Below are 20033 nucleotides of genomic sequence, written 5' to 3' on the forward strand. Positions count from 1 at the left end.
GGGAGGGTGGAGGATGGGAAAGGCAGCGGAGCACAACAGACACTAGTATGGCAATATGTAAATCAATGGATGTGTAACTGATGTGATTCTGCAATCTGTGTATGGGGTGAAGGTGGGAGTTCATAACCCACTTGAATCAAATTGTGGAATATGATATGTCAAGAAATTTGTAATGTTTTGAACAACCAACAATAAAAAATTAAAAAAAAAAAAACAAAAAAAAAACTTACTTTAAAACTGATAACTATATCATATACAAATCTTCTGTTTTCATCAATTAAATGGTGGTTTAGAGAAATTTTCATTCATATTTTGGATTTAAAATTTTTCTTATTATAATATCTAGTTTGCTATTATAACTAATAAGGAAAATCTCTTTTGTGGAAAATTTTGATCCTATAATCATGAGTTTTATCTTGTATCAATATAGAGAATTCTTAAAACTCCAAAACTTCCACCAGGCATATTTTAGAGCAATAAAATAGTGAATGTTCACCAAAGAATTTTAAGTCATACAGATCCTTTTGTTTTAAACCATACTATCTCTTTGAATAATTTAGTATTTTCTCCAAGGGACCATATATTTTGAAATTTTTTTTAACCCAAGTTCTTTCACTTACTTTGTCAGTATTTTCAATGTTTTTATGAATTACTCATTCATCAAAAATTATTGTAAATTATTGTCCATAAAAATATTACCAAATGATAATAATTATCACATTTTTGTTTTAAAAAGTAATAACTTGAAGGAGAAATTGGTTCTTAAACACTTCTATGTGCCATTCAAAGTATGTATGTTGGAATCATTCTATAGTTACAACTAATACTTCATAGGCTAAAAGAGGGTTTGGAGTATATGGTGTATAATCACTTCCATTTGTGGTACTAATATGATTGTAATAGGTAAAGAGGAATGATTTATGAAATTCTGTTTGTCTCAGTTGTGTTTATTATAGTATAATGTTATTAAACATAATTTATTTAATTTATGCTAAAGTTTATATATAAACCTCTATAAGCAGGAGATCATTTCAATTTTATTGTATTTCAAAATATTCAAATATTTTAATTACCTAAGTAAGACAACATAAAGCATTCTTGTTTTTTTCCCCATTTCCCAATTTGTTTTGAATAGGATTATTATGTGGTGATTTTGTGTCCTACTGAAATGGATGTGCAAGTTCGAAGGGTATTACAGATTCCAATGTGGTCTCAAAGAGTTATCTACCTTCAGGGTTCCGCTCTTAAAGATCAGGATCTGCTGAGAGCAAAGTAGGTATCCTTATCTGTTTTCCATCTTGCAGCTTGTGGTTTTGAGTGCTTTAATATCCTTTTTATCTTCCAAATCTCAGCAATTTTCAATGTTACAAAATGTGTTAAGGATGTTTGAAAATAGAAATTAGCCTTAGTTCTGCTAATTTCTATTGAGTCCAATTAAAATGTTAAAAATATAAAATTGGTTTATTTGCTCCTCTTTCCCAGCCTTACCTTAGGGAAAGATGTTCAGCAGACTGTGTCCACAAGTTGCAATGTATAATTCTCCAAGCTGTCAGAGGTGGGCGAATGTATCCTGACTCACTGTTACAGTAGTCTCAGAGTCCCTGTATATTGTTTTGATTCTGAAAATAGAAATCTTGGACTAAGCATTATTTGAGATATCAAAGTAATGAGTCAAGGGCTAGGGATATAGCTCAGTTGGAAGAGTTCTTGCCTTGCATGCAGAAGGCCCTGGGTTCAATCCCTAGCACCAAAACAAAACAAACAAAAAAGTAATGAGTCAAGTTTTAAATTTTAAAAAGTTTACAAAAATATATTAGGCAGAAAGCACTTGTGTTTTCTGGGATCAGGGACAGAAGAATCCCTGGAGGCTGAAGGAATCTAGAGGGTTAGAGGTCTTTCTGAACTGTCCTCTTCCTGTTGTACATGTCCCAGCCAATTTAGCTTTAGGTGATATAATCTAGGGCCTGGAGGTTCTGCCACATGAGCAGAGTGAAGCAGGAGTGGGCAGACCATGGGCCTCTGGAAATTAGGGCTTCATCAATACTAGGTCCTTAGTTTCAGAAGTGAAAAGAAAGCCTTAGTTTTGCTAGATGTTTCCTGATGCTTGAAATGTTTTAAACATGTCTTCATGTTCATCCTGAGTTGACCTATGTGCTACTTAAGATTTAAAAGTCTCATGAATATTAGAGCATAAGCTTTTTTTTTGCCCTCTGAAAGGCGTGTGTGTGTGTGTGTGTGTGTGTGTGTGTGTAGAGAAAGAAAGAGAGAGCATGAGCAAGCGCATGGTCTGATAATAAAAAGAATAGAGGAAAAGTCAAAAGCTCTTTTTTGTTGCTTAATCATTCAAGTGGTGACTACATACCTAGCAATTAAGTACTCTGACATTACTTTTGATTCATAAATGGCAAAGTTAAACTGAGGTTTGTTTTAATGACTCACTTTCTAAAGCGTGAGGTCACACTAGAAACTACCAGGATATAATGAAAAGTAAAACTGGTAAATAAGTGTTTCTGAGAGTTTATTAGTACTATGGTGGATGAAATGTGTTGTTTTATGTAAGAGCGTTTTTTGAATCATAGATGTTCCAAGCACATCAAGCAATCCCTGAATTTAGGTGTTTGTCATGGGTTCTGTTCATCATTATTTGGGTGCTCTAGAGGAATTGTTGCTTAGACAGTAATATAATCTGTATGTTCATATTCATTTGTGTAGATAAACAGAATGCTTAATTTATTGTATGATTTAAGTTCTGCACCCAATAAGCATACATAATGTCTGTAGAATGTTCGTTATTAATTTTTGTGATAAATGAAAGATTTTTTTTTTTTTGGTCTCAGAAAGTAATCTGAACTGTTTAGATCTAAGCAAGATACTGTTTAGGATTAACATAATCAATGTCTGATTAAAAATTTGAAAATGGTTTCTCAGAAAAAGCAATCACACTTACAGGAAACAGTCCTTCACTGGAATCCCCCCAAAAGAAGGGGGATGAAGGGATGAGAGGGAGCCAGCTGATAATACTCAAAAAAGGATGGGTTGACAAAGACATAGGGTGACAGTTTCCATTTTTGTGTTCATTTCTATTCCTAATTTCATATAAAAGATGTGGGATGTAATGTTAACTAACACGTTCTTCAACACAATTCCCCCTGCAAGGAGCAAGGAATAGGATTCTCCAAACAAGTTTCAAAGGTCAGTTGCATGAGTTTTGAATTGCTTTGTTGAAAATGATGTTTAGAAAATGTTACCTTAGTAATCATGGCTCAACATTTATTCAGAACTGTTTGGTTTGAATTAATTTCATGAACTTTTTTATCTTTGCTGTCCATCGAAAAAAAATTTTTTTTTTGGGGGGAAAAGGTTTATTTTATCATAGTGTACCAGAAAGATAAATCATCCCTAATTTTGAAAATATACATCTTATGCTTTAAAACATTATGTATCAAGCACTCGAGCATATTGCTGCATCACTAAATTTAAGAAATATAAAGCCCTAGCATGAGGGGAAGAGGTTTGGAACACAACAATGCATTATCTCAGGGAAATAGAAATAAACACTGGAGTTTGATTTATAAATGCAGATGAGCTCTGTTCCCACCCTCTTAGTTTAACTGACATTGCAGTTGAAATATAATTGGTCATGAAATAAGGTTCAATACCATCCCTTAATTTATGCAAAATCTTTATAAAAATATATAATCATAAAAGAAAATAAAGTTTGAATATCTGTACTTGTGTCATAAACTACTGAGTTATATAGATAATCCAACAATTTTTTTTTTATTCAGCCAAATATAGTCATGATTTGCTAGAAATTCAACTTTTGCTTAAGCTTAAGGATGCACATAGTCTACATGTACTATATGGACCAAGCGTTGAAATTCTATTCTCCAAGTAATATTTCAGTGTGTAATTATTTTGCTTTTTTGTCTGTATTTAGGATGGATGATGCCGAGGCCTGTTTTATTCTGAGCAGCCGTTGTGAAGTAGATAGGACATCATCTGTAAGTTTCTAATATCTACTTTCTACTTTCGTAAGTTGTGCTTTTCATATTAGATTTTTGTTTGATTTTTATAAATCTTCCAATAATAAATATTGACCTTAAATTTTACTAAAGAGAAGCAATGATTGCTTAGCTATCTTTGCCTTAATATAAGAAAAGTTGCATTGTTGTATCAATAAAAAGTTATAATCAAGTAGTTCATACTAATCCTCTGAGTTTTCTGTTGATGGAAATAAAAACAGAACTAGACCTTTTTTTTGTTGTTGTTAAATATATCCTACAATATGTAATTTTGTTAAAGTGGCCTCAATTTCCTCAATACTAAAACAAAGCAGATGGATCAGGCAGTCTGCATTAGAATCAGTTGTAGGGTTTCTAAAAAATATACATTCATGAAAATTTTATTCAGAGTATCACTGGTGGGAATCAGAAATCTCTATATTTTTAAAAGACCCCCAGGTGAGTTTGATAAAATTCGGTTTGGTAATATTTGATTTATAGGGTCTCTGTGGTGTATTTTTTAGGTCAAAGTTCTATAAACTTATAACGAAATACAATAAGGTATTAAAGTTTTACTTCTATTATTTTAAAAAAGTGTTATAATTTTATTATTTTTTAAAAGTGCACTATTCATGTTGACTGAGTACTGGTACCAATTATATTTTTTAAACCAATAATCCCATCTCTAGCTGTATTTGTGGTTCATGGACAAATGAGAGTGCTGAATTACCTCTGGAGTGACTGGGAGAAAGGCAAAATAAGCTGAGGTCTTCAAGCACATATTTTGACGATTTCTGGAGCATCGATTAGGCATACTCTGTTGCACTAATTTAGGACTCTAAATCGTGAATGTGACAGGCTCTAAGGTGGCCTTCCTTTAATTTTCCTAAAGTTCTTACTCATTCTTATAATTCCTAACCAATTTTCTCAACCTTCATTTGAAGACAGCTGCTGTGATTTGAATGGTTTTCCCACAAATCTCTTATGTTGAAGTCCTAACTCTTAGTACCTCAGATGTGAACGTTGGTACTAAATATGTTCAGAGGCAATCCAGTTTTAATGAAGCCATTAGGGCAAGCCTTAATCTGCAAAGACTGATGTCATATCAAAATAGAAAAAAAAAATTGAGACAGACATGTATATACAACAGTTCCAAACTGACATGAAAGCAGCAAGCTATGAGCTTAAGAGAGAGGCCTGGAACAGATCGTTCCCTGACAGCTTTCAGAAGAAACCAACTCTGCCAATGCCTTGATTTCAGACTTCTAAATTTTTGTTGTTTAAGCCATCCAGTTTTTGATGCTTTGTTATAGCAGCCCCAGAAAACTAGTAGTTGGGCAGAGACCAAACAAATAATTGGAAAACTTGCAAAATAGTTTATTTAAAATATGTATTTAAAAAAATCATTACTCTCCTCCTTTTCCTCATTTACTAGGATATTCAGACCAGATCCTCTTCAATTTACTCAAGCAATACTTCAGTAGTTTCTTAATTGGTTTGGCATAGTAGGTACTCCAAACATATACACTGAAAAAAATGAGTTTGAACTGAACATAATCTTGCGTTTCTATAATTATTTGACTTATGTAATTTTTTTTCCCTTCGGGTGTAACTTAGGTATACAATACATTCAGTCTTTCAGTATCTTTAATGCCTTTGGGTCACAAGGGAGGTCTAAGCATTAGGAAATAAATACATGATATCTTCTAGAGTACCCTTTACAATGTGGATTTGGGAGCTTTCAGTTAAACAATTGCATTCTATTTCCTCCTGACACTCTACTAAGTTGATAGGGAGTGAATAAAATGATTGATACCCATAAGAACAGACGGTTTGGTTCTCTGTTAGAGAACCCACGAGAATTTTTGGAAACTAGCAAGCAGGTGGAAGAATGGCAACTGGCTGAGCCAGAAGGAAGTTGAAATTTAGGTTGAAAGAGGAAACAAATCAGAAGCAGGCTGCGTTCTGCAACGGAACCTCAAGTCTCAGGAGATAGAGGCACCAGATGCCTCTGAAAGTAAGGTTATAAGTAGGACTAAATGTACCAATAACAATTAAAAGTCTCTGAGAAAAGCAGATTCCCTTAATTTTTCCATATATCTATTGCTGTTTACTTTCTTAGCCCTGGGAAAAGAAGTTTACTGTTTAGAGAATTTGCTCTAAGGATACTCTCCTTTCAGAGATACTCAGCATGTGCTAAAATTAGGGAAGTTAGGAGCCAGTTGCCTTACTGAATATCACATGCTTCTTCCTCCTTCCATGTCTTACAGAATCCTTGCAGCCAGGTTCCTATCTCCATGAACAACAGTGACAGGTTTATCTGAGGACATGGTCCAGTGAAAATTCTGTGTATACATATAAAACATAAATAATGTCTAGAGTTCTGCAGAGTAGAATCACAGATGATCACCTTAGAGTAAAACCCTCATGAAAATACCCCTGCATTCACTTGAGTTTGAGCAGCTTTCTAGAGCTTCTTTCCCACATACATTCAGACAATAGGAATTACCAGACACTTGAGAGAATTCCTAACTAGAAAAAGAAAGAATAAATAAATGAATAAACAAACAAAAAGCTTGCAGTAAAGAGAAATCAGAGGAAGTGTGAACAGCACCAAATAATTCTGGGCAAAGATATCAGTTTTAAAATATATATTTGGAAGATGTCACATAATACATATCTTCATAGTAATATAAGAATCTGGTACATACATAAAACAAGAATAGTATATGCTGTAAACCAAAACTAGTCAAAACAAAAGAAAGAAACATTTGGGGAGCCAGCCTAATATAGAGTAACAAATACAAAATTCAATAAAAGGCCTAGAAGTTAAACCTCAGGGCCTTGGAAGATTGCAAAATAGTAAAATGAATAATAATACTTAATAACAGAAAAAAGGGTCAAAATGTGAGAAAATTAGAAGATTAAGCAGAAAAAACAATATATACATAGTCAGAGTTAAAGAAAGGGAACCTAGAAATAATAGTGAACAACATTATCGAAAATATAATCCAATCAAATTCTCCAAAATCAAATTGTCAAATTCAAAAAGTCCACTTGTTATAGGACAATTAATAGGAAAAACCTAAGTGGATTAGAGAGAATGAGATAAGAGAAAGACCATTAAAGGTAGAACTAAAATGAGAGCACAGATAATAAGAAAAAAAGAAAAAAAACATTTAAAGTTCAGGATGGAGAATATGTGTGTCTTCAGACTTCTTGATGGTAATACTAGAAGCCAGGAGGCAAAAGGAAAATGCTGTCAATATTCAGAAGAAAAATAATTTTCAACTTAGTATTCCATATCTTGGCAAAATTTTAGTCAAGTAAAACGTTTGAAAGAAAGGTATTGTAAATATTAAAGATTACAGGAGATGTACGACTCATGGGAATTTGCTACAAAATTTTTTTTTTTTTTTTTTTTTTTTACTAAAATCAAGATGTGAGCAAGGAAGAAGATGACTCAGGTTAGCCCCCAGAGGAAGGAGAGTAGAAATTTCTATGGGTGTGTTGACACAAGATTGTAAACCAGCAAACTGAGCAGCAGGCCCTGACCACAATAGAGAATGGAGGAATTCCTCTGAGAAAAACATGAAATTCGTAGATAGCCTTTACGATGTTGAGACATGTTCCTGTTATCCCTAGTTTTTCCAGTGTTTTGAACATAAAGGGGTGCAGTATTTTGTCAAATGCTTTTTCTGCATCTATTGAGATGATCATATGATTCTTATCTTTAAGTCTATTTATATGATGAATTACATTTATTGATTTCCTTATGTTGAACCAACCTTGCATCCCTGGGATGAATCCCACTTGGTGCACAATCTTTTTTATATGTTTTTGTATTCGATTTGCAGAATTTTATTGAGAATTTTTGCATCTATGTTCATTAGAGATGTTGGTCTGAGGTTTTCTTTCTTTGATGTATCTTTGCCTGGTTTGGGGATCAGGGTGATATTGGCCTCATAGAATGAGTTTGGAAGTGCTGCCTCTTTTTCTATTTCCTGAAATAAATTGAAGAGTACTGGTATTAGTTCTTCTTTAAAGGTCTTGTGGAACTAGACTGGGTAGCCATCTGGACCTGGGCTTTTCTTGGTGGGTAGGATTCTGATGGCATCTTCTATTTCATCACTTGATATTGGTCTGTTTAAATTGAGTATATCTTCCTGATTCAATCTGGGCAAATCGTTTGTATGACTTAAGAAATTTGTCGATGGCTTCAGTGTCTTCTATTTTATTGGAGTATAAGACTTCAAAATAATTTCTAATTATCCTCTGTATTTCTGTAGTATCTGTTGTGATATTACCTTTTTTATCACATGTGCTGGTAATTAGAGTTTTTTCTCTCCTTCTCTTTGTTAGTGTAGCTAAGGGTCTGTCGATTTTTATTTATTTTTTTCAAAAAACCAACTTTTTGTTTTGCCATTTTTTTCATTTGTTTCTTTGTTTGTGGTGCTGAGGATCGAACCTGGGCCGCATGCATGCCAGGCGAGCGCACTACCGCTTGAGCCACATCCCCAGCCCTCATTTGTTTCTTTTGTTCCGATTTCATTGATTTCAGCTCTATTTTAATTATTTCTTGCCGTCTACTGCTTTTGCTGCTGATTTGTTCTTCTTTTTCTAGGGCTTTGAGATGTAGTGTGAGGTCCTTTATTTGTTGACTTTTTCTTTTTTTAAGGAATGAACTCCATGCAATAAATTTTCCTCTTAGTATTGCTTTCTTAGTATCCCAGAAACTTCGATATGGTGGAGAGGGGGAGCATGGGAGGAATAGATGAATTCTATATAGGAAAGAGTGGTGGGAGGGAAAGGGAGGGGGCAGGGAATTAGCAAGGATGGTGAAATGTGATAGACATCATTATCCAAAGTACATGTATGAAGACACGAATTGGGTTTCAAAATACTTTATATGCAAACAGAGATATGAAAAATTGTGGTACATATGTGTAATAAGAATTGTAATGCATTACACTGTTATTTTTTTAATTAATAAAAAAACCCATGAAATTCGTGTTACCTGGTGTAGTTGCCTATGTTGAGAAGAGATTTCCATTTCTGGCCAAATGTTTCTCAATGAATTTTGCCCCCTTAAAATTTACATGTTGAAGCCCTAACTTTAAGAACTTCAGGATTGGACTGTATTTGGATACAGGACTTTTAAATATGTAATGAAGTTAAAATGAGGCCAGTAGGACTGGTCCTAATCCAGTGAGTTATATCCTTATAGCAAAAGGAAATATGGATACACAGAGAGACACTGGTGTGCAGGCCTATGAAGAAGCAGTAAGGAGGCAGGGATCTGTAAGCCAAGGCCAGAGGCCTCAGAGGAAACCTGCCCTGCCTTGCCATTACCTTGCTCTTGGACTTCAAGCTGGAAAACTGTGAAAAAATTAATTTTTGTTGTATAAGCCATTCTGCCTGTGGTATTTTGTTATGACAGCCTGAAGAGGCTGATCCATATTTACAACTATAATGAATAATTAGAGAATTAAAGAAATGCCAAAGTAGAGAATTGCATCTAGAGAAAGACTAATAACTCAATATTTGGAAAAAAATAGTGCCCGCTATGCTTTATTATAAATAACAATCATATAATGGAATGCTGAGTATTGATCTTATCAGAATTATTTTTGAACTCCATTCAAAGGAGGTCGGAAATTATGATTGAGGATGGGGTGAGGGTGGGTACAAGAAAATATGTTCTTCTCTGACTCAAAGCAAGTAGATATTTACAATTGAAAAAAATCATGAAATAGTAAGAGTCATATTTAGATATGGAGGCAATAAGAGAATAATTAGAATTAGGGATTTAAAGTGACTACCTCTGTGGAGTGGAAATATGGCATATTCTTGTGATATGACAGCAAGAGGGATTTGCTATTGTATTTTTTTAAATTAGTAAATTTGCCTTTTTGCCCTATGTATACACAATTTTCATAATAGTTTTAATTATGTAGAATTTGGAATATAATTTTATCTAGGAAAAACATCACTATGGTAAAAAATGAGACTTTTTATGAGGAAGCAAATAGGTTCCTCTACGTGTCAACTTTATGTAACCCTTTGGAGGACAATAAAAGAATGGGCATATTTGCAATTGAATTATATATATTTTATATACTTATATATTTTAAAATTCCATTTTCATCCCCAAACCTGATGAAATTATGCTGTCTTATTCACACATGTGATTTAGGAGAAGATACAAGACATACCAAGGGAAATCTAAGAAAACAGGTATAATTCAACAGCTTGGTAGTTTCTAACAACAGTTCAGTGAAAGTGGTAGTGTGATATAGCTGTGGAAGGTTCAGCAAAATAGCCAGGGGTTAGTAGATTTTGGGAGAGCAACTCAATTCTTAGAAATCCAACAGAGAAGTTAATGTCACTGCTGGGGCATCTTGAATAAGGTCTATGAAGAGAGTATCACTAGGTCCTAGAAATGAATTGAGTTTTAAGTTTTGATAGTAAGATAAGGAAGAATCATATCCACATGAGGCTCTGAATCTACATCTTAATCTCTTTGGCCAACTGGAGAGTCTCTCAGATGTTTTACACTTGGTTTAAGGATTTCAAGGAAGTGTCTTCTGCCCTTTGAAAGACAAATTTTCAGGGACTTGTTATAAAAAGGATGACTGACTCTTCCTAGATTTCTCACATCTGTATGCAACAATTGGCTTTAGTCATCTCTTTTTAAAATCATTTTTACATGTAGGTGGTGGGCACAGGAATCCAAAATATTTGACTTACATAGAAATAATAAAATCTAGGCAAATTATGCATTATGTTAAATAGCAAACAATGTTAACGTAGAGAACACCATATTGCTTGGTAATGAAAATGTTACATTTTATTTCTTAGGAAAGAGTTGACTAATTGCTGATGTAAGCAATACTACATTTTTCCTACATTGAGGTTGGTTAAACAACTCCAAAATTCACAACCCTCTTCCTCCTTCTCCAGCATTTGGCTTAAATCTATTCAGGAGCAGTAGAATCACTACTTTTTGACTCCTCAAAAATAAACAAACACATCTTTTCCGCAGTTTAGAAAATATCTAGAACAGTTTTTTTGTTTGTTTGTTTGTTTTTTCCAAGGGCTTAGTACAAAATATTTTTCTTTTCTTATTATTTAAATTATTCTGTTTGGGAAAAAAGTAGATGAAAAAATTTTGTCCTTTGTGACTATCCAGTCTTGTTACAACTTAGTCATTTCATATGCAGTAAATCTTATATTTTTAATTTAGGAAATGAACTTTTTACTTTTACTGTGATCAAATCAGTGTCACCATAATTTTCACACGCTTCCAGTGTGTGAATTAGTATAATCTGTAATATGCAAGAAAATGCATTTTGAAAATCTGTATAGTTCAATTTTTGATATTAGGATTTATTATTATTATTATTTTGGTCTGGGTATTGAACCTGGGGTATTTGACCACTCAGCCACATCTCAAGACCTTTCTATTGTTATTAGTATTTTTATTTTGAGACAGGGTCTCACTGATGCTTAGGGTCTCCAAAAATTGCTGGGCTGACCTGGAATTTGGCAATCCTTCCCCCTCAGCCTCCTAATTCGCTGGGATTACAGTCATGTGCCACCACACCTGGCTTAATATTAGGTAAAATTGTAAAGGACTTTTCCTAAATGTGGTTATAAATCATTCTGATTTTTTAATATTATTCTCTTTGGCATAGTATGACATTTTAAATATGTCAATGGTATATTATTTTGGAAAAGGACACTTTCTGTTGTTATTTCTTAGTGTGAAAAATTAAATGACTGAATTCCTTTGTTACTTTAATAAAATGGTTTAACCAGGAAGAGCACTCGTTGGAACTGTAGAATTGATTGTGCACATTTTCCTGATTTGAGGAAGGGGGAGTTCTGAATAACAACTAAATGAAAATTAATGGGGATTACAAAGGACTGGCCTTTGGAATGGACTACATTTCATGAGAAAACTATGTCTATATAAAATTTTTGCATTGTTCATAGGAAAATCAGTAGGTAATCGGGAATTTGGGAGTTCCAGAGCAACTACCTTAGTCATTTTTTTCTCTTTATATTGAATGACCAAAATTATTAAAAAAAAAAAAACCTCATTGAGTATAGTTTCACTCATGTCAAAATGATTTCTGATTATTCTGGATTAATGTTATTAAAACAATGAAGTACATGATATATACTTTTTAAAGAAAATGTATACATCTCCTTCACATAACACTTAAATATTTGAAACTTAATACTATTTTTCTACAAATCTTACATGCTTTTATAGGGTTGGAGTTTTAGTCAACATTCTTACCATTAGTATGCATAATTTAGAACAAATTTTCAAGTCTATTTAATAAAAAATGGAAAAAGGAATGAAACAGGTTTGACATTTATTGGGTAGCTTTCATATGGTCAGGCATTTTGTGCCCATTAAGACATTTCATACAATTGTTTCATAGATGAGAGAACTAAAGCTCAGAGGTGTTAATTAGATTCCCCAGAGAGGCAAAAACTGGATTCTGCCCAGTTCAGTCCAGCTCCAAAACCCCTTACTTTACAATAAATTACTCCCCATAGAGATAAGAGCTTCCTGTTCAAATGGCATTCTACTTACATTTGCAAATAAATGTCATGCCACTGTTTAGAAATTATAATCAGAATAACTTATAGTTAGGATTCTAGGCATCTGCTTTTGTTCTACTCCTTCTTATCCCCAGTCTATCCCTTAAAAGAATATGTTGACTTTGTTTCCCCTAAATTATTAATAATACATTTGTACGTCTGTCTTATAAGAAAAATGGCATTTGTTTCCCACTTCTTTCCTTCAATTTTCACTGCCAGTGTTCTATTTCCCAATTTTGGTCTTTTTTACATACATTTTGACATTTTTAGATACCATTTAAATTTTTTCTTTAAATGGAAAAAGTGGATAAATTATTCTTCCTATATTATCTATTGATAATTCTAAATGTTGAAACCAACAAATGGTTAATTTTTAGAATGTTGAAAAAAGTGGATAAATTATTCTTCAACATTTAGAATAAATTATATTTCAACATTTAGAATGTTGAAAAAAGTGGATAAATTATTTTTCCCATATTATCTATTAATTGATTCTAAATGTTGAAACCAACAAATATTTAGAGCTGTGTGACTACATACATGAGGTTGCTTTTCAGTCCTCCTTTCTTCTGTTCCTTCACCATCCTTTTTAATTTTCAATATCAGGTGTACATTGCATGTGTCTGTTACCTTTCATTACAGTTTAGGGGTGGATGGGTAACTAGTTATAGATCTGCTATTTGACACATCTCTGTCATGCCTTCATTTATTGTTTACACTGTCACATAATGTTTACATGCCTTAGTGATTCAGCTTCAAATTTTCATGAGGTGAGTTGACATAATTTGTTGCATGTTGCATGTGGTATGTTAAAAGATTACTCAATCATAATCTTTTAAACAGGAAAAAATAGTACCCCAATACAACACTTTCCCCATTTTAAAATATTCATCCCATCATTTCTTCAAAAAATATTGATTGAGTATTCTATGGCCCAAATACTAACATACCAGCTGAATATACAGTTCTGAACTTGACAGTAAAGTTTACTGTTTTCATGGAATTTGTCTATTTGTAGAAGTGAGAACCAAAATCTGAATTAAATAAGTATATAGACTATTACATAATGATAAGTTTTAGAGAACTGGGGACGAGTTAGAAAGTGTTGGGAAAGGCAGATATTTTACATTGAATTATTAATTAAACTATTTGAAACATTAGCTTAAAACAATCATGAATCTCATTAATTATTAAGATAAAGGACTCATCAAACATTGTGTACCCGTCCCACTGGAGTATAATTATTGTACCTATTACTTCAGTTCCCTTTTTTTCCTGGAGGTACTACCTATTCTTTCTTCCCTTTATGCCTATCTTCTTGAAAAAAGTAGCACACACCATTCCAACCTATGAACTCCTTAGGCACCTGCATCAAATGTAACCTAGTGGAGATCATTTTTTTAGTGGTCATTTTTTATTACCTTCTTATTTGCTCCATATTGTTGAGTTATCAAGTCTTTTTTTTATTTCTTTTTTTATCCTTCATGATATTCCCTTCCTCATGTGCTTTGGTCCATTTATTCTTTGTAGAATTCATTTTTAACTCTTAGGCCATTTCATTTCACTTCCTTTAAAAAATCTCTTCCTTTTTCAATATATTTTAAATATTAATCATATCCAGGGTACTTTCCTGGGGAGACTTTTCACTTGAGTTGCTATACCTGAACAATATGACCAATGCCTAGAGTTTAATTCTGATGAGGTTGAATAGTGTCCTTTGCCTCTCAAGCCCATATGTTGAAGTCTTTTTCCTGATAACTCAGAATATGAATTTATTTGATAGGGTGTTTATAGAGACAAGATCACATTGGGCTGTTATGTTAGATCTCAATCCCATATGAATGTTGTCTTTGTAAGGAGGTAAATTTGAAGACAAATCCCAAGAGAATGCCATGGGAACATGAAGAGGAGCATCTTCAAGCTAAGGAGGAGGGAATGGAACAGTCCTCAGAGGGATCCAACTCCACTAACATCATGATTTCAGCCTTCTAGTCTTCACAATGACCAGATGATAAATTTCCATTATTTAATTCTTCTCATGTGTGATACTTTATTATAGTAGCCATAGCAAATCAGGACACATTTTAGTACTAGAATCAGGGTATATACTGCTGTGTGAAAAATATCTAAAAATATGGAAGTGGTTTTACAATTGGCTAATTGGTAGAGGATGAGTTTTATGTTGAATGAAAAAAAGTTTAGATTACCTTGAAACAATGTTGATAGTAATGCTTATGTTATTGAAAATTTGGTGAGTGCTCTATAAAGAAAAGAGAAATATTACAGTTGAAACCAAGATTCTCTTTATTGGTTGTCTTAGAGCAAGCACATATATTGTCAGAAAGAGAATCTTGGTAGAAATATGAATGTAAAAGATGCTTCTGATGAAGTCTGAGATTCGATTGAGGAACTTGTTATTTGAAAGTGGGGAAAGTTGATCATTGTTCTATGGTGGAGAAGACTTGGCTAAATTGTGTTCTATTGGATGGAAATAGAAGTTGAGAGTGATAAACCTGGAAATTGAACTGAAGAGATTTCTAAGGAAAGTGTTGAAGGCACAATCTGGTTTCTTCTTGCTATTTTTAGTAAAATGCAAGAGGACAAAGATACATGGAAGAAGATTTTGAGTATAATGGTTGGATGTAACGTGATCTGTGATCTGTCCTACATTTTAAAAGATCACTTTGGAGGCATTACGGAAAGTAGACTAAGTGTATTAGGAGATATAAGAAAGAAAAATAAAGAAGAATGACCAGTCAGAGAAGCTGAAGAAGAATAATTTAGGTGAGGGAAAATAATGGCTTAGTTTAATGTGTAGTAGTTAAGATGATGAAAGATAATTGTAGGATATATTTCGAAAGTAAAGCTGATGTAATTTGTTATTATCTTGGATGTAAGTTTTAAAATAGAAAAGGCAAAAATAAGAACTGTTATGTGAAATTTAAATAATACATCCATGCTTACTGACATTCAAATGTTTAGGGAGAAGCAAATTTTGAGAAAGAAATAATGTGTTCAGCATATGATGTTTGAAATACCTGTGGGATACCTAGCTACAAATATTAAGCAGGTATTTGGATATATGTATTTGAGTTTCTGATTTTGAAATTGTATTTCTGGGAATTATAAATATAGAAATGTACTTTAAAGATACAGGACTAGATGGAGTAAGTCACATAAGGATTTGCATGTAGTTAGTGAAGAGGAGTCTTTGGACTAAACCCAGGTGTGGTGCAATGTTTAGAGGATGAGAATCCAGGTTTTAAAGAAAAACAATTACGGAACAGATTCAACAGAGAGTGGGTCTGTACAAACTGAGTGCAAGATGTGTTTAAGAAAGAAGGAATATTTCAGAAGCTTTTTACTGAATGTTGATCACCAGATTTGGGAAGCTAGATGTCATTGGTATTCATATAACAGCAGATTTTTGGTGAAATATTGGGTTATTAAAGCCTGAAACATACTTCCAATAAATAGGAAACTGTGCTGCCTCCAGCCATCTGGGAGCAGTGAGTTTTGGAATAGCTCTCCCACTCTAATGCTTAGAATTCTGGACAAAATATGTAAAACAATTATTTTCAGACTGAACAACAGGCAATATGAGACTGTGATCTATGAGGGTAAGGAAAACAGTGAGATCATCCCCAAAACAAACCCCACCTTGTACCTGGAGGCATTTATAAGATTCTGGTGCAGAAAAAGATAAGCAAGTGGTTCATTGCAGTTTCTCTGAGATGAGAGACAGAGAAGTGAATTGGAGGGGAGGAGATTGTGAAAAGGCTGGAATGCCTGGAGCTGAGGACCAAGAGGAGGGAAACTGTGCATGAAAAGCTTCAATATTCTGCATAGGGGACCCTTGGAAACTTGTCTGAATAACACCACACACATATTCAGGATGAGAGTACTTGAGGTTAGGCAAGGAATAATAATTAGGAAAATAAAAAAGCAGGAAGATGCAGAATAAGAAATAAACCTTGTGTGCTTTAGGAAAAATGGATGTCTAATCCAAAAGTGGAGAGATCTCCTTGCAGGCCTAGATAGTCATGAGATACCCCAGAAAGGCCAGTTCATTTTAAGTGTGCATGCAAACCATTTTAGAATAATAATACTTTAAAAATAGCTCAACAGAGCTTAAAAATAAGGCTTGTTTTTAGGAAAAGCTTGTTTACAAGTAACTACCAAGCAGGGTGTGATGGTGCATGCCTATAATTTCAGTGGCTTGGGAAGATGGGGCAGGAGGATTGCAAGTTTAAAGCCAACCTCAATAACTTATGGAGAACCTGACTCAAAAAAAAAAAAATAGAAAAGAGCTGGAGGGGTAGCTTAGAGGTTAAGTGCCCCTGGGTTTAATTCCTGTTACCAAAAACAAACAAACAAAAACAACAACAACAACACACACACACACAAATTAGTGCCAAAATTAAACTCAACAATCATTAAAGGATGATAAAAATTTGGAGACTCAACAATCTAATGTTGAAAATGGTTAGCATCTTAAAGAATTACTAGATAGGCAAAGAAGCAGAAAATATATTTTGTAAACTGGAAGAAGAATTAATCCATATGAAAAGGCATACCAATTAGAGATGATGAAAAAGCAAGTCTTTTAAAATAAATTTGCACATGTATTCACAGAATGTGAATGCAAACATGAGCACATTGAAGAGAAAAATATTTTTTAAGAAAGTAACAAAAGCAAGTATAAAATACATATAGAAGTACAAAACATCCAGCATCACCAAAGTGATCATAAGGAGAGAAGGAAAACTAGAGGTATCATACTTTCTGATTTAAATACATATTTTAGAGCTACAGTGATTAAAAATGTCTGGGACCAGCATAAATGTATACTGACATACATACTATTGGAACAGATTAGAGAATTTAGAAATGAATTTATGCATATATGCTCATCTTTATAAAGAGAAGAAAAAAAGAAAAAAAGAAAAACTCAACAGGTGGAAAACGTAGCCTGCAGAATGGGAGAAAAGAATGTTCAAAACTATGTAAGAAACTCATAACTTAATAGCAAAAAAAGAAATATGTTATCTGGTAAAAAACAGGCAAAAGTTTTGAGTAGACATTTTTTTTCATAGAGATTTGTTCAATTTCATATGACTTCTTAATCCTCTTTTTAAAAACATGTTTGTGAGTACTTTTTCTGATTGCCTGTGTATTTGATAATGACTTATTATGTTTATTAACTTAAATTTTGTAATTCAGCTTTACTTTATAAATGAATGAATTTAAAAAAGGAGTCCAATAGATAAGGTACTGAAATACAGTCAAAATATATCATTATGTCTTTTGCTAAGTGCTACAGATATATTTCATAAATTGAAAATTGGGTTGAATGTGACCTTTGATAAGAGCAGTATCTTCTCATTTTCTGGGTCATGAACTCCATTTGAAAATCTAATTACAATTGTCATAGATGGGGTTGTAAATAATTCATGTATAAAATTTCATCTAACATGTCTAAAATTTTTCATGGGTCATTAGGATTCCAGCAAAAACAATCCTGCCATTGTTAAAGTGATTTGCCTTAGAACACAAACAAAAATTTTTTTAGACAATTCAAATTATAAAAGTTGAATATTAGGGAGAAGTTCTTTACTGATTTGATTTTTAGTAAAACTGACTTCAGGGGAAATGTTCACCTTTCAAGGAACTATAGATACCCTGTTGACCCAATAGTACCCTAAGGTACAAGTTCTCACAATCAGTAGCTTCAATTATTGGTTAGAAAAAAGGTGAATTATCAATAGGGAACCTTAAAACTCATTCATCTCATTCTCGGCTTTTAGAAGAATAAATTTAAAAATCTTATTTTTATGCTTTTTTTGTATATATTTGGAAAATATTTATTTTCTATTTTTCATGTGACATTATGCTACAGAATATTGCTCTTTACTTTTCATCACTTAATTCTCTCCTCACAGGATTATTATGGTTTTTTTCTTTTTCTTGGGAGGGCATATAATCAAAAAGAAAAACTTGGGTCTGCTGAGGGGCCTATCCTTCCAGCATGGACTGTGGGGAGCTTAGGGATGCAGAGAAACCCCTCCAGAGATGGCTTTAGAGAACAGCTTCAAGAACAGGGTCTGTTTAATCGCATGGCAAAAATAGCTTTTATACTGGGTATTAGCCAATTTACATACAACAGCCATGATAGGCCAGAGGTGATACACAACATATCATCTTAGGGACGTCCAGATACCAAGAGTTCAGAAACTGCCATGCGGGCTGACCTTGCACCAACAGGGGAATAACTCCTTGTCAAAAGAGCAAGGAAATTGTGCTTGCCAGTGTTCTGACAGCAATCTGTCCCCAAGCATAGTGTTCTCTGTTAGGACTTCCCTGATGCACAATGATCAAGATAAGTAATCCTTCATGAGGGTCCAAGGTCAGGCCCTGCAACAAGGGTCTTTAGGATAAAGACTTCATCTCATTTATTCCTCCATTGGATGGAAATATACTTCAAATGCTTTCTATGTACCTCATACTCTTTATATTTTCATTCATATTATTCATGCTATCACCAAGAAATAAATACTGTTCTTCTTATCCATCTGTGAAGTACAAATGAATGCTCGGTGCTAGGGTGAGCAAAATGTAGGCTGGCCCTTGCTTTCATGGAACTTGAAGTTTAGTGGGGACTAACTTAAGAACAAACATTAAAAATTCGGTTAGTTTAATGGTTTGAAAGGTTAAATCAGAATATAATGGGACCACATAATATGGACTTCAATCCTAGTTGAAACGGCTTGTCTGACAAGTGGCTTTTTTGAATGAAACTCACAAATAGGGTTCTCCCAGGAAAGAATGTTATGGATAGATGGTTCCATATCAGAAATGCTTAAGAGTGGAGAAATTATTATCACTGGAATAAAGATCACAGAGTCTAAGGGGGTAGTTTTGGTTATATTTTAATAAAGGGTGTTGTAAAGAAGTTTGCACTTGATGCTAAAAGTAATGAAACTACGTTAAGACTTTATGCTGTGCTATGTAACAATGAGGTTTTAGCTTGAAGGGGTATGGTTTCTGACAAGAATACAGAATTAATCAAGAAACGTAAATTTGATAGAGATACTGATTGTGAGGCTATGGGCCTTGTTCCAAGCCAGAGGTAGCAATTGTGTGGACTTGGTAGTGGGACTTGGGCTGGAAAAAAATTGAACATATCAGAGCAAAATTTAGAAGACATAATCAACAAGACTTCAGAACTCAGTAAATACAGGAAAACAAGCGAGGGTATGGTTTAATAAAGGGTGTCGTAAACCTTGTTAAGAAGTTTGGCATCACCTAGTATGCTCTTGGGGAGAAGGAAAGATTATTATCAGGAAGATAAGTTCAGTTTGAGAAAAGAATGTCAAAACACAACCAAAGGCATGGGGTCAGAGAAGCCAA

General features: G+C 33.5%; 1 protein-coding gene across 8 annotated transcripts in view; it reads left to right on the forward strand.

Annotated features, from left to right (window-relative positions):
- Kcnt2 (potassium sodium-activated channel subfamily T member 2) overlaps positions 1-20033 on the forward strand; it is a 361454-nt gene that overhangs the window by 175454 nt on the left and 165967 nt on the right. For all 8 annotated transcript variants that reach the window (XM_048809800.1, XM_048809801.1, XM_048809804.1 and 5 more), the window contains 2 exons: positions 1136-1272; positions 3941-4004. In XM_048809800.1, the coding sequence (XP_048665757.1) occupies positions 1136-1272; positions 3941-4004 (201 nt within the window). The remainder of the gene's footprint in view (positions 1-1135; positions 1273-3940; positions 4005-20033) is intronic.

This window comes from Marmota marmota, unplaced genomic scaffold (genome assembly GCF_001458135.2).
Source record: "Marmota marmota marmota unplaced genomic scaffold, marMar, whole genome shotgun sequence".
Lineage (NCBI taxonomy): Eukaryota > Metazoa > Chordata > Mammalia > Rodentia > Sciuridae > Marmota > Marmota marmota.